The sequence below is a fragment of the Apodemus sylvaticus genome, chromosome 15, assembly GCF_947179515.1.
Source record: "Apodemus sylvaticus chromosome 15, mApoSyl1.1, whole genome shotgun sequence".
Classification (NCBI taxonomy): domain Eukaryota; kingdom Metazoa; phylum Chordata; class Mammalia; order Rodentia; family Muridae; genus Apodemus; species Apodemus sylvaticus.
Window position 1 is genome coordinate 55,240,144 of NC_067486.1, and position 15,166 is coordinate 55,255,309.

Genomic DNA, 15,166 nt, shown 5'->3' on the forward strand with positions numbered 1-15,166 from the left:
ACAGATGTGGACTGTGGACTGTGTTGTCCTCAGGTTCATAGGTTGAATCTCTCTGTCTCTCTGTCTGTCTGTTTCTCTCTCTGTCTACTCTCTCCCTGTCTACTCTCTCTCTGTCTGTCTGTCTCTGTCTCTGTCTCTCGCTCTCTCTGTGTTTGTTTGTTTGTTTGTTTTTCTTGAGACAGGTTTCTCTGTGCAATAGCCCATGCTATCCTAGAGCTAAGCCCTGTAGACTAAGTTGGTCTTGAACTCACAGAAATTCACCTACCCATGCCTCCCAAGTCCTGGGATTAAAGGTGTGGGTGTGTGCCACCACCTCATGGCCATATGTTGAAATTTTAACCCCCAAAAGTGATAGTTTAGAAAGAAAGCATTAAGAAATTGATCACATCATAAAGGTGGGGTCTGTTGGAAAGAGAGAGAGAGACAGAGAGACAGAGAGACAGAGAGACAGAGAGACGGAGACAGACAGAGATAGAGAGAGACAGAGAGACAGAGACTCTTGAGAATCCTTGGCAGCCAGAACTGTATTAAATTTTTTCTTTTGTAATAACTATGGTTATTCTGTGACATCAGCTCAAATGGACTATGTAGGAACAATTCACACAAATTATCTTCATTCTCCACTGATTTTTATGACAGCAATAGAGTTTGTAGAGACTCAGTCAAACTGAGTGGAGTTACATGTGTCAAGAGTGAAGAGCATGAAAAATAATGATCTTTGTCATTTAAAATTTGTGCCTCAACCCACATGACTCCTTTTAATTCTAAACAAAATGAATCTAGTTTTTAAAAAGCTTACTAAGCTGCCAAATAATGCTGCAAATCTCCTTAATTTTCCAATTTTTCATTTCATTCTGACAACTCTGGCAAGTCATTAAAAGGACCTTTTAGTGAAGAGATTCCAAGTTGACTTCAGTTGAGAAAGATTCCTGAATCTACTTGATATACTTTGAATTTCTGGGCTTTGTTTAATGCTTCAAACTTATCCAAGAAGCCTTATTGGTTTCAAATGATTACCTCATCACAAGTGATTCTACATATCTCAGAAACATATAGTTAGTGGATCAATCTGACTTCCCACTATGATTATGAAATCAAACACATGTTTCTATCCAGTTTCAATCCCAGTGTTAATGTCCCAGTACAGTCCCATCCAGTACTGACCAGTACTGAGCTGTCTAACCAACAGAACACGACTGAACTGTTTCTGAAGACATTTCAGCAGCTACTCCGCTCACTGCTGCATCACTAAAGGACTTCCACGCCTGAAAGTGCTTGGGTTTGGGATGAGTGACTTATGGGAGGCAGCACAGGTCACAACTACACAGCAGGTGAGTGAGCCCGTCTTCAGGCCTAGTTTAGGCCTTCATATAACTGCAGCTGATGTCTTAAGGGAGCTCAGAAGCATCAGATGAGCAGATCCTGTATTCTTGAACCCACGTGAAATAATAAATCTTTTTATCTTGAATTATTAAATTTAGGGCTACTTGGTTATCCAACAATAGGAAACTACTATGCTCAGGTAAGAACATTAAAATCAGTATTTAGAGAGCTGTTGTTTACATGTATCTCAGAATCATGGGTTCAAAAACACTGTCCTTTAATCGCCGTGACAAGCATAGCTCAGATTTTAAGAATACTTGGCCTTTGAATGCTTCTTCTCTGTTATGAGGAGGGGAAGCTGCTTGGTTTTGATAAGAGTTGGATCCAGGGCAGGAAAGATAATTACTTTGCACATTTCTCTGAGAGCTGGGAGGTGGGTTTTGTATGAGTGCTCCAGGTACTTGCACATCTAGGACTCTGAGTCAAGAGCCAAGGATACAGGCGACGAGATGAGGGGAGTTGTCCAGTACCCAGGGCACTGAGGCATCATTATAATCTATGGCTTTAGCCATGGCCCAGGAGGTGTGGCATTAGTGCCTTTCCACAATAGATCACTTTTTTCCTCTTCATTTCCTGTGACTGACATCCTAGGAATTCTTCAATATTCCTCAAAAACAATTCTTCTTGCTTCAACAAACTATCACTATATGTGTACTGCATCATAAGAGGTAGAATAAAAATCACATGAGAAGGGTCAGAGACATCAAAATATCTGATGTTAACAGGAAGTGTCTCATTCTGGCTCACCAGATCTGTCTTCTAAGTCACCACTTAATGGGAAAGAAAGATGAGTTTTGAAATGGAAAGATTAAGATTAAAGGGCAGAGACTCTAACCCATTACAGGCAGGAGCACCAAAGGGAGCCAGCAGCTTGGGGTTCTCAGTTGTTAGTAATTTACAAACGAAGGGGGCCTCAGTCCACAAGCTTCCACTTCTGTAAGTTTATGCTTAAATGTTTGTTGTCATGCTAAAATAATATTAAAACCTTTTCCACACAGAAGCATCTAGAAAAGAAACACTAATTTTAAAGCCTTCCCGGTTAAAGTAGGAGCACCACAAAGAACATAGAATTAATTCTGCCCACACTGCAATGTGCTTGGAATCGAAACTAGATTTAAAAGTTTATGAGCTAGTCATAAATATCAGACTTTATGTTGTTTTCCAAAATAATTAAGGAAACATATCCAGGGCAGATCTTGGATGCCTCGTTTTTCTTCTCATATGCCTTTAATTAGATCTTAATTGCAAGCTCTCATAAGTTCCAATATTGTTAGGCTGCTAAATAGATCTGCAGATAGGCCAGAGAATGACCTACATGGATCAAAAATGAAGTAAGAAAATAGCTTCTTGCTATTGGTCATATTGGTCAGCAACATCAGCAATATTTGGAGTCTTCCCTTGGTAGCTCCTATCCCATTGGCAATCAACCTGGAGGGTGAAGGACCCTTCCACAGGGATCACTTAAATTACAGATATTTACATTACAGTTCATAACAGTAGCAAAATTACAGTTGCAAAGTAGCAATGAAAAAATTTTATGGTTACTTGATAACATTATATCCTTCTTAAAAAATGATATGGGTGATACTGACTGTTCCCCATTTTGCTGTTATAAATAACTCTAGAGCATTTATCTCTAGTGCAAGTGAATGGTTGTAGTCAGTACACACTGAAGGTGGGACTGCTAGCCCAGACTGCTCTCTGCTCTCTTAGCCTGTGTTTTCATCAGATGCTGAGTATCTTTTTTCTTCTCTCAACTGTGGATTCCACCAAAATTATTAATAGTATAATTTGATTTTGAAAAATGATATCTTTAAATTTGCTACTACCTTAATTATTAATGTATAGGCTGAATATTATTTCACATGTGTTGGGCATTTATATGTAAATGTGTGCCTTTGCAACTTTTGCCTTTTTTTTTTTTTTGATGGAAAGGGATGGGTCACTTTGGCCTGCATCTGTCATTATCATAGCTGACAGGCAGTTGGGCTGTAATGGGATTTGAGGTTTCAGTTGTAAGAGAACAGTGGAAAATGTTACCAACAACTGACCTCTGTCACCCCTGTTGGCATGACTGCCTTCCTCTGCACATTTTATGTTGCATGGAGAAGATGACAAAAGACAGATGCTTCTTGCTGGACTGGGAACTGTTTAATCATTCTTTCTAGTCCCAAGACAGTTACTGTAGCTTTCTGGAGCTGATATCTTGGAATACTGCTTGGTTTTCACTGTCTTGTAAACCATGCTCCAATTTTCCATTCTATGGAAGCAGCAAGTCTGTGGGAGAGTTTCTTTAAAGGTGCTAGGCTGTGGATTATATCCTCAGAGTAAAAGTTTTAAACCTGGAAGTGAAAGAATTTAGGATTTGTAAATAAACCATGAGGTCTTGCAGTAAAAATTAAAATGTGTAACCTAGCCTGGCTCCTACATCCAGCACATTCTCACTTGGGTCTATAAAAGTACTCATGTCTACTGAAAGCCTTGACAACCACATCAGCTTTGTCTTCCTATTAGGCTCTGTGGCTGCTTCACAGAACCTCAGGATGCTGCATGGTAGACAAGATGTCTCTCAGAATGGTGGTAAATCTCATCTTAACCACAGACCACTCTCCTCAGGAGCCTTCGGCACTCTGTTTTCAGAAGAGAAACAAGAAAGTATGATGTACTCAAGCTTTTACATCATGTTAACATTATAGCACAGACATCATTATAAGTCCAGTCTCTCTTATAAAACTCAGGCTCCCAGTCAGGGTCTTGTTCTTATTGACAGGCAAATCGTTCTAGCAATTTGAAATGTGATTGTTTTATCTTTCCCTAAAAGCCCTAATATTTAGTTGACTTCACTATTCACTCTGTTTTGATGTATTGTGTTCTGTTTGCTGTGTGTGTATATGAGTCTGTGAATGCTCTCTCTCTCTCTCTCTCTCTCTCTCTCTCTCTCTCTCTCTCTCTCTCTCTCTCTCTCTCTCTCTCTCTCTCTCCCCCCACCCCCGTCTGATCAGAGTTGTAGATGCTCTCCACTCACCCCAGAGTTTCTCTCTGAAATGCCAAATGCTGCTTCTCTTTTTCATGATGACTAAATCTCTGGAGCTTTGGAGTGGAAAGATAATAAGAATGGGATTCTGTCTGTGTTTGTCTGTGTGTGTGTGTGAGCTCTCTGAGTCTTACACGGGAAGAGGAAGAGGAGGAGGAGAAAGAGGAGGAGGAGGAGGAAGGAGAGGAAAAGGAGAAAGAGGAGGAGAATGGATCCTGTCTGTGTTTGTCTGTATGAGCTCTGAGTCTTACACAGAAGAAAGAGGAAGAGGAGGAGAAGGAGGATGTGGAGGAAGAGAAGGAGGATGTGGAGGAGAAGGAGGAGGTGGAGGAGGAGAAAGAGGATGTGGAGGAGGAGGGGGACGCATGAGATGAGGAAGAAGCCCCTGAAATGTTTCCCTGTGTGCTTGTGGAGACATGAGGACCCCTTAGAAGTTGATGGACTGGGCTGAAAAATAAGATTTTGTGTTTCTGTTGCATCCTTTGGGGGGATATTAATAAACAGATAAAAACTGTCTTCAAAACCTTCTCTTCAACTGGCCTAATAGTAAGAATTGTATTCCTAGTTCATGGTGGGAGAAGTTCTTGATCTATACTGGCATCATCAGCTGAGAGAGGAAGTCCCTCCCTCTCTGTCAGCCTCATCTGTCAGACCCACTCCCTCTCACATACCTGTTTTTGTTCTTTATACTGTTGTTCCTCACTGTTGTTGGTTCCTTATTTGATCTGCAAATCAACATTGGATGAATCAGTAAGAGGTTTGGACTTTATAAATTCATCAAGATTAGCTGGATCTGCCCAATCTTTTTGCTATTATCTTTTGTTTGTTTGTTTGTTTGTTTATTATATGTAAGTACACTGTAGCTGTCTCCAGACACCCCAGAAGAGGGCATCAGATATAATTACAAATGGTTGTGAGCCACCATGTGGTGCTGGGATTTGAACTCAGGACCTCTGGAAGAGCATTCAGTACTCTTAACTGCTGAACCATCTCTCCAGCCCCCTTTTTGGTATTCTTAATAATTGTCTTCTGTTCCCATGTGGTACATTTACACAATGGAGTACTACTCAACTATTAAAACAATGACTTCATGAAATTCTTAGGCAAATGGATGGAACTGGAAAATATCATCCTGAGTGAAGTAACCCAGTCACAAAAGAACACACACGGTATGCCCTCACTGATAAGTGGCTATTAACCCAAAAGTTTGGACTACCCAAGACACAATTCACAGACCATATGAAGCTCAAGAAGAACAAGTAAAGTGTGGATGCTTCAGTGCTTCTTAGAAGGGAGAACCAAATACTCACAGGAGGAAATATGGAGACAAAGTGTGGAGCAGAGACTGAAGGAAAGGTCATCCAGAGACTGCTCCACCTGGGGATCCATCTCATATACAGTCGCCAAACCCAGACACTATTGCAGATGCCTGGAAGTACTTGCTGACAACAGCCTTATATGGCTGTCTCCTGAGAGGCTCTGCCAGAACCTGACAAATACAGAGGTGGATGCTCGCAGCAACCATTGGATTGAGCGTGGGGTCCCGGATGGAGGAATTGGAGAAGGAATGGAAGGAGCTGAGGGGGTTGCAGCCCCACAGGGGGAGCAACAGTGCCAACTGGCCAGAACCCCCCACCCCAGAGCTCCTGGGGACTGGACCACCAACCAAAGAGTACACATGGAGCAACCCATGACTCCAGCTGCTTATGTGGCAGAGGATGGCCTTGTTGGACATAAGTGGGAGGAGTGGCCTTTGGGCTTGAAGGGGTTCAATGCCCCAGCGTAGGGGAATGCCAGGGCGGGAAGGTGGGAGTGGGTGGGTGGGTAGAGAAGTACCCTTATAGAGTCAGGAGAAGGGGGGATTGAACAGGGAGTTGCTAAGGGGAGGCCCGGAAAGGGGACAACATTTGAAATGTAAATAAAGAAAATAGCCAATAAAAGAAAAAAAAGATGTATGTGAGGAAATAACATAGCTTCTGTCACCCTGATGGAGACCTACCCTGACCTACACAACCCATCCCCTCTTCCTACTATGTCTTTCTTCCCTGACCTTGCCCACTGTCTGATTTTTAAGCATCTTTTACCTCAGTTTGACCGTCTTCCCCTTCATCAGCAAGGATTCACACATGCCCTCTAATTCTGTCTTTTCCACAGTATACCAGGTTTTCACAGGCTTCTCTCTCATAAGGGCCCATGCCTGGTAAAAGATCCTGAGCCCAGCTCTGCCCAGTTCTGTACAAAGTCTAACCATTATAAGTATCTTAACCTCTTCTTTTTCATGAATTAGATAAAGAGCTATCACTTGAACTTGGCCGATCAGACAAGAGAGATGGGGGAGGTGGGGGCTTTGGGGCCACATGAGTAAGATACGGTCTAAAGTAGAGCTGACCAAACCTCTTCCTCTGGTCTGGCTTGGCCTTAGAAGGTAGCCTCTTCTCTTGGTGAAAAGTACAGCAGGGTATCTGACTTCTTAGTGACACCCCATGACCGCTGAATCTGAGAGTCTCGGTTTCCTCTTTTAGAAAAAGGGGAAGTTGACCTACTTTATCTGTAGCTTCCTTCCAGCATTAGAAAACTACATGTGCCACTGGATAGGATGGGGGAGGGCCTAGGAAGTGGAGAAAAGGAAAGCTAGCTTTATCTGAAGCCATTGACATTAACAGGGAATTTTCTCTAGCCGAAGAAATGAGTACTAATCTTGACTTCACCATGAAGACAGTGTAGTCACCTTCCTTCCCTCACATGTGAGTATCCCATCACAGCTCATTTGGTAAGCAAAATGTTTCTACTGAAGTTAAGTGAAAACAGCAGTACACATTTAGGAACTGAAAAGATGTTTTTTCTCCTTAAAGCAGAAGTTTAGCTCTGCCTCTTCTTGTAGTTATTCCAAACACCTCCCAAGAAAAGCTAGCTAACAAGATATAGGCTTGTTGTGTGTGTGTGTGGGGGGGGGGGGAAATTAAGAAAAGCAGGATTACTTTGTCTGAGGCTGTGCTGATTTTCGTTTGCTTCAAGATGTTCAAAAGGATTAAGTCAAAGCACCATCTAGTGGTTCTCAACTGTGTTTTGCTCCCAAAATTCCACATTGGAGACCATATTGATTTTTGTGTGTACTTATCATGTTGTAATCAGACTACCCTACTTATTCCCAAAAGTAAGATCAGCATCATCCTACGAATTTATCAAAGCCAATTGGGGCTGCATGAGTATATTAAAGTCACATTAGGAAAGTCAGGCCCAAGGATTTATTGAATGGACCAGACTGAGGGAAGTTAAAACATCCTCAGCTGGACCACATAAGGAGGAAGACACCTAACACCATGATGGCGGCAGCCTCCCCAGCCTGTCATCAGACCACCCTGGGTGTGAGTCAAGGGACCAACAAGCACACAATTTCTGACTGTGCCAGGGGTGTCAGGTTGGGTTGATCCTCAGTGCTGATGTGGTTCACCCTAATTGCCATCAGTCCATCCGTTCATCTGTCTTGACCTCTAGCCTTTACTGCCTCCCTGGTCTGAACCTGCACCGTGCTTAGATAGCTTGACTCCAGCAGCTGAAGTCTGTCCTTACTACTTGATCCTACAGTAGCCACAGCAGTATCTCCAACAGGCTTTCAATGGTCAGTTATTGGACCCTTCCTCTCCCTGACAAATCTTCTAACATCCCTATCTGCTTCTGTTTGTGCTTATCAACTAAACTTCTTTGCAACTTCTTAAAGTCTGTTGAAGATTTTTATTCTTTTTAAACACATTCTGTAACCTACATAGGTAAATAATAGATGATAGGTAGTTAGATGATAAGGACAGATACATACATAAAGATACATAAAGATATAGATAGCAGATATATTTTCTGTGTAGTATGTAAAGTATGGTCTGAGAGCCAATATTAGTAGTTAAGATTTGGACCAAAATAAATTAGGTTGCCTTGGCCAGTTATCCAGGGAATTGGTATGACCTGGAAAATTGCTACCAGCTGGCAAATTGCTACCAATGGAACAGTGTACTTTATAAATTCATTGTTATTTAATGAAATCTGGTGTTGTAAAAAGACATAAACATGTTCATATAGTTTCTGGCATGGAGGCACCACAATATATAAACATGCATGAGTATGTTTACGTATATATATATATGGATCTATGCATGTGTATTCAAAAGAGGGAACTGTATGGAAAGATGGAGGCCTGGCCTGGACCAGGCAGCTGCATAGTGGTTTACTCTTTTGGTCTAACACCACATCGAAAACAGTGGCAGTGGGAGGTGAGTAGAGAAGTAACATTTGTCATTCTGACGAGTGAAGGAGTCTGGTTGGTTTCAATTCCTTTGTCCCTCCTACTCACATCCTTTCTGGGAGCCCATGGCACTGTTTACTCTCCCCAGTCCTGCAGCACAGACATGACTGCAAACATCTAGGAGATCATTAAACTACTGGACCATCTTTTCACATCCTCATATTTCAATGTTTCCCCACCACAAGCCTTCCTTAATCCTACATAAGCAACAATTCTCCTAATATTGTCCTGGAGATCACTGTCTAATCCATTATTCCTATCTCCTGAAGTTGTTTCATTACCTTTACAAGAAGGACAGAATTAATTGATAATATGTAGACATGAAGAACATAATCAAGTTTTATGATAGTAAACTTTACAATTGACCAACTAAGTGTTGGTTTCAATTAGAATTAAACTCAACTTGTGCAAAGTAAAACTCAAAGCAGCAGTGGTGTGAAAACATAGTTTATTGTCTATCACATTATGACAACAGATAACAGATGGTGGGGCAACTCTATGGTTATCACGCCCAAGTCCTTCCATTGTTTTTTTTCCACTTCATTTAGGAGCTGCCATCTCCAGTGTCATCCATGACTCAGGTTAGCTCTGAGACCTCCAGGCACCACATTAGTACTGCAGGCCTACAGACAAGTTAGGAAGCAAAAGAAAATCCTTGCTTTCCTTTAGAGGGTTGTCTTAAAAATATTACACATCTCATTTGCCAGAGGAAATGATCAGGATCAGATGCAAAGTAAACTGAAATAGGCTACTATCTACATCTAGCTTTACAAAATTGGAGAGATGTTGTTGAGTAATGTATGAGTTACTTAATGCCATAATTGTGCTACATGATAAGCAACCAGAGGAAATGTATGGCAATAACCTTTTGTCTAGAATCAGCACAGGTTCATGTCTTGTCGTCTTTGGTTGAGCTTGCTCAAGTGCCTAAGGGAAAGCCGACTCCTGGATTCTTCAGTTGACCTCAACAGAGAGATGAAAAGTCTGGACTGACAGAGATCATCTATGTTCTATAATGATCTGCAGCAGGCTCAGCCTTTCAAATTCCCATAGGAGGAAAAGTAGAAACACTCAGGACCTCTTAAGATACAAATGCAAAATTGGTGCACTGCTATTTGTGTATCTTCTTACTGGCCAAATAACACTGAAGTAGATACACAGGGTCCATAAACACGTTATGGAAAGAACTTTGAGGCCTATTTTTAAAAAGGTTGACTAGAGAGGTGAGATGAAGAGAAATGTCTTCCGCAAGGAGAACAGGGAAGACATACTCTTACTATAGGAATACTATATTTATGGAGTGAAGACAAGGTCTGGGTTTACAGTTGTTACAGTTCACCCTTGCCCTCACTTGTTCATCCCACCCTCTATAAGACAGAACACAGACATCACAGGGAATTTAGTCACTATGACTTTACACAGTAAGGGGGGATCTCAGTGTTACCCCCATGATACTGGCAGTGCCTTCTCTGGGATCAACTTTTACCTTCTAAAGTACAGAGGTATGATTTTAAAAACTGGATCTTAGTCATGTATTGAATGATTAATACAAAAGGCAACTGTCATGTTACTTGGTAGCAAGCAAGCAAGGAAGGAAGACCACCTAGTGGGACACTCGAAGGTGTTATTTGTTATGATACCTGACAATGCAACTTTTAAGATCATATGAAATGAACCTGGGAACAAGAAGCCACACCTGGGGGACTTGAGTGGAGAAAAACTACCCAGCATCTCTGTTCACCTTTTCCTAAGCCATTTTCTTCTTTGGCCTAAGAAGTGCAGAAGGGAGAGAGGAGATGGGTCATTCCCAGCATATCTGATGGTAAGCACCAAGCTTTTGCCTATGTGGTCATACCGCAGGACTGTCAACTACAGAATAAATTCTAACAAACACGAGGGCACTAAGACAAGTAAGCTGAGTTTCAATAAGAAAGTTGATTGCAAATGGCAGTTTTCTTGCATTGTGTCATCAGTCTAATGGGTTTCCCGAAATCTGGATATTCTTGTTCTAGAAATACACAAAAACAAAAACAAATTACATAAAGTACAATTAAGCAGAAATGAACAGAAGCCCACAGAAATCAAGAAACTGGGAAGCAAACATGAATAAATTTCCAGCAACTTCATTTCTCCCACTGAATCCTCAAAGACGGGATCCAGATAAGTCCCTGCTGGGTCAGAACTGTAGCAAGACAGCAGCTCTTGCCAGAGCTGTGGGCACCCGTGTCTGGACTCCATGGTTCACAAGGGACTGAAGCAGAAGAAGGGCTGAGGGAGCAGCCATGATGGCACCACATAGCATACTTTCCCAGTCCACTGTGAACACCAAGTTGTGACAATGTTTTCTTTCTAATGAGTCTCAACATTTTATTTTTCAGTTCCTACCTGAAATAATTTCTCTTCTGGAAGAGAGCAAATACTATGATGAGAAGAATTATAGCCAGTTTCACATAGAGAATGCTCAGCAAGAAAGGCAGGATGCTGGTGGTACCTTTAAATACAGGCAAGGGTAAAATGTCTGATCAGTTTGATAATAGTTCTTAGCAAGAAATTAGAGGCAAACAGCTTTAAAATCATGGAAAAGAGTTCCAAAGGTTTACAGAATGTCCATTGTATCAATTATAATTCAGAATACAGCTCAGACCATTATTTCAGGGTCAAGTTTAGGAATGAAGTCTTGCTTTTGTGTTTGGTAGGCACCGGCAAATATTTTAAAGTGAAGAAATGCACACTAAGTATTATTAATACTTCCCAGTTATATAAGGGAAAATTTCACATGCAAATTTTGTTCTTATGAAAATATAATTGCATGATTTCCATGTACACCTTGTTCTTGGTTCAAGCTCCCCAGATGCCCCTGCCTCCTAATGCAACCTCCCTAACTCTCAGCCTCTCTTTTTAAAATTGTTACTGTTATATATTTATACATAATATGTAAATACAATCTGCTGTGCTCATTCAGATTTGCTTGCATGTACATGATTTCAGGCTTGATATTGGATAATCCCTTGATACTGGATAACCAGTTAAGAAGCAGTCCCTGAGGGAAGACTGCTTCTCCCATTCTCAGCCAGCTTAGTTAACTGTAGTTCTTTAAGGGTAAGGCCCAGTGAGATTTCCCCCCCGGCATATTTGCATATCTATTGTTCAGGTCTTGTTTAGGCAGTCATATTATTGAGGTTTCATGGGTGAAATTTCACCTACATTTCTATAAGACACAATCTCCCACAGATTTCTTGTTTCTCTGGCTCTCATAACATTTCTATCTCCTCTAGATGGTACTGCCTGTTGATTCCCCCTTTAGGCAGCTTGCACAGTAGTTCTGGTGACTATAGAATTTAGGCCTAGGGAAGTAGGTTTTTTCAGGTCAAATCTAGCTTAGATTCTCTGAGTCCTCTATCTGAAGTACATTTCATGAAAATTTTAGTCTTTTGAAATACATTATTACATTTTTTATAAGAATTGAGAATTTCATACAAAGTATTGCGATTATATTCATGTCTAACTCCTCCTCCAACTTCTGCCAGATCCATACCCAACTTTGTTACCCCACATCTTTGTGTCATTTTTTTTAATAGCGCACTGGCTTCAGTTTATGATGTCTGTACACTCTTAGGTAGGAGCCTACCAGGAATAATTCCCTTACAGAAAACTGACTCTCTCTCCTCAAGAAACCATTAACTGTCCATAGTTCCTCAGTTGGCATGAGTCCCTTTCTATTCTGTTAGAATATTGACTGCAGTGGTCTTGTGCGGGTCCTGTACAGAAAACTACATTGCTATGAGCTTATGAGATCACACCCTGGCACATCCAGAAGCTGTTTTTCTCTGATCTTTCCTGACCACTGAATTTTACAAGCTTTCAGCTTTTTCTTCCTTGACAAGTTAAGAGTTTTGGCTTTAACCATTCTTCATTGAAAAAAGAAACTTCTCTGAAGAGATATGAGAGCTGCAAATTGAGGTAGAGTGACTCAAATTGAGAGGATAGCTTTATTCTGTGTCCTTTTTGCAGAACAATAGGCTGTGAGCTCTCCATCCATGGGCTCCAGACACACATGAAATTAGACACCAAGCATTTATTGTCTCCTGTGGCCTTAAATCCAACCAGAAGCAGTTAGCAGCCTCTATGTTATCCAGGCCATTAGTCCATGCACAGGTATTAATCATTCATCAGTTGATGGACATCTGGGCTGTATCCATGTTTTAGCTAATAGGACTAGAGCATTTATCAATATAGATGGGCATATTATCTCTGCAGTCAGAGTCAGAGTACTTTGGTATATTCTTGAGAATGGATGTTTGGTTACTATTTCTAGTTTTCTGAGGAACAGTCACATTGATCTCCACAGTACCTGCCCAATTGTAGTCCTACCAAGAGTAGTTCCCTGCTCCCTACATCCATTGACTTTTATTGTCTTAATATTAGCCAGTCTGATTGGATTAAGAAACATTTCAAGGCAGTTTGAATTTACATTACCCTGATGGCTAAGGGTGGTGAACAATTTTAAAAATATTTCTTTAGTCAATTACCTTTCTTCTTCTGAGAACTCTCTATTCAGTTCTGTAGCTCATTTTTCAATTTGGTTGTCTGTTTTCCTAGTGCTTACAGTTTCTTGATGCCTTGAATATTCTAGATATTAATCCTCTACAGATCAGCAGATGAAAAAAAATCCCACTCTGTGGGCTGCCTCTTCAGTTATTTAACAGTTATTCTTTGCAGTATGGAGACTTTTTAATCTCATGAAGCCCCAAATGGCTTCTTCTTTTGATTCCCTACTCTACTTTGTGGGTCTTCTCCTACCTGTCTCCTAACAATATCTTCTAGCGCTCAGCTCAGCTTCTGCTGGCTCAAATTTCATCTATTTTAACTCTGCTCAATCTCTCTTCTGCACCGACTGTCTTCTGTAACCCTACTTTCCAACCCTACTCTTCTGCCATCTGGACCCCACCCTCATCCCGTTCTAATCCTACTCCTCTGTCAGCCTCTGCCAACTTTTGTATCATCTCATGTTCCCTGAAATCCAAGAGGCAATACTGAAGGTCATAGGTTCAAACACGTCTAAGGCCTAAGAATACCCAAAGGATCAGTTGACTAGCATCTGGAGACCCTTCAAAAGGCCAGGCACACAAAATAAATCACACTGTAGTCCAACTTGCTGAGGATCTATCTTATTTCCTGAGAAACCACAGTCCTATTCAGAAAGTCCTTTCCTGAGCCTGTGTACTCAGAATACGTGCTGCTCTTTCTTACAGGAGTTTTAAGTATCACAGAGCTAACATTGAGGTCTTTGATCCATTTGGAATTTTTGTCCACACAAAGAGAAAAATTAAATTTTATTCTTCTACGTGTTCATTCTTCACCCATTTTCCCAAAACCATATATACAGATGCTATCTTTTCTTCGGTGAATATTTTTGGAATCTTGTGAAAAATCAGGTGGCTACAGGTGCATGAACTTATATGTGCATCCTTGATTCTGTTGCATTGATCAATATGTCTGGATTTGTACTAATACCATTCTGGTTTTGCTGCTTTGCCTGCATAGTACAACTTGAAATTGGGTCTGATGCCACTTCCAGTGGTGTTTTGTTCTCAGGGTTGTTTTAGATGACTTACAAGTCATCAAAGAATGTTAAGTGAGGATGAAATGCTATAAAACATCTGAAGAATCAGAATGGTTACTCAACACTAGCTACAAGTCAGGGAGAAGTGGGTTTAGGATAATGCTTTGACAGCCTGCTAGATGAAAGAGGTTAGAGAAAGAATAATTTTCTGGGGAAAGGAGCAACTTGAAAAACATCTGAGAATGAATTAACCTGAATCCTGTTTAGGACATCCAAAGGGAAATATGGAGATCAGATCTATGGTAATCAGAATCTATTTACATATTATAGGACAGCCATGACTATGCAGAGAGAACTTATCTTGAAAAATTAATTAGAAATGAAAAATACATATATGATCTTTATTTTCCATCTCCTAAAATACAGCTCCTAAAAGAATCACCACCGTAATAAAAATGTATTTGGTATGCCAATAACATAACTGGTATCTAGAAGCTCTTAGAGAGTTTCAGGGTTGAGGCTATCACTAGAAAGACCAAATTGTAATTGGAGAGAGTACTTGGAGTCTGATACTATCATCATCACCACCATTAAACCCCTTATAAAGAAGAATGGCTTGAGATTGAGTTAATCACCAGTGATCAATGATTAACCCTCATGACTATGTATTAATATAAATCCTAAATAGTACAGTTTGAGGAGCTTCTGTATCAAGGAACTGGGAGCATAGCAATCCTTGCGATGGCATGAAGCTCTGTGCTCCTTCTTCCATAGAGAGCCCTAGGAGTCTCTTCAATTTGTCTATCCCTGTGGTTCAGTCTTCATAATAAGCCAGTATAGTAAGAGTAGGCAAGGTGCCTTCCTCAGTTCTGTGAACCATCCTAGTGAATCA

General features: G+C 40.8%; 1 protein-coding gene and 1 long non-coding RNA gene across 3 annotated transcripts in view; both read right to left on the reverse strand.

Annotated features, from left to right (window-relative positions):
- Positions 1-3,329: 3,329 nt before the first annotated feature.
- Positions 3,330-6,646, reverse strand: LOC127666011 (uncharacterized). The gene is made up of 3 exons (XR_007973532.1): positions 6,502-6,646; positions 5,089-5,142; positions 3,330-4,013 (listed from the first exon to the last, which is right to left on the reverse strand). It is a non-coding gene; the product is annotated as an uncharacterized LOC127666011 (long non-coding RNA).
- Positions 6,647-9,152: 2,506 nt separating this feature from the next.
- The window catches only part of LOC127666189 (cell surface glycoprotein CD200 receptor 3-like), a 17,351-nt gene continuing 11,337 nt past the window's right edge, over positions 9,153-15,166 (reverse strand). For both annotated transcript variants that reach the window (XM_052158948.1, XM_052158947.1), the window contains exons 5-6: positions 11,097-11,202; positions 9,153-10,719 (exon numbers count right to left, since the gene is read on the reverse strand). In XM_052158948.1, the coding sequence (XP_052014908.1) occupies positions 10,686-10,719; positions 11,097-11,202 (140 nt within the window). In that variant the 3' untranslated portion in view covers positions 9,153-10,685. The remainder of the gene's footprint in view (positions 10,720-11,096; positions 11,203-15,166) is intronic.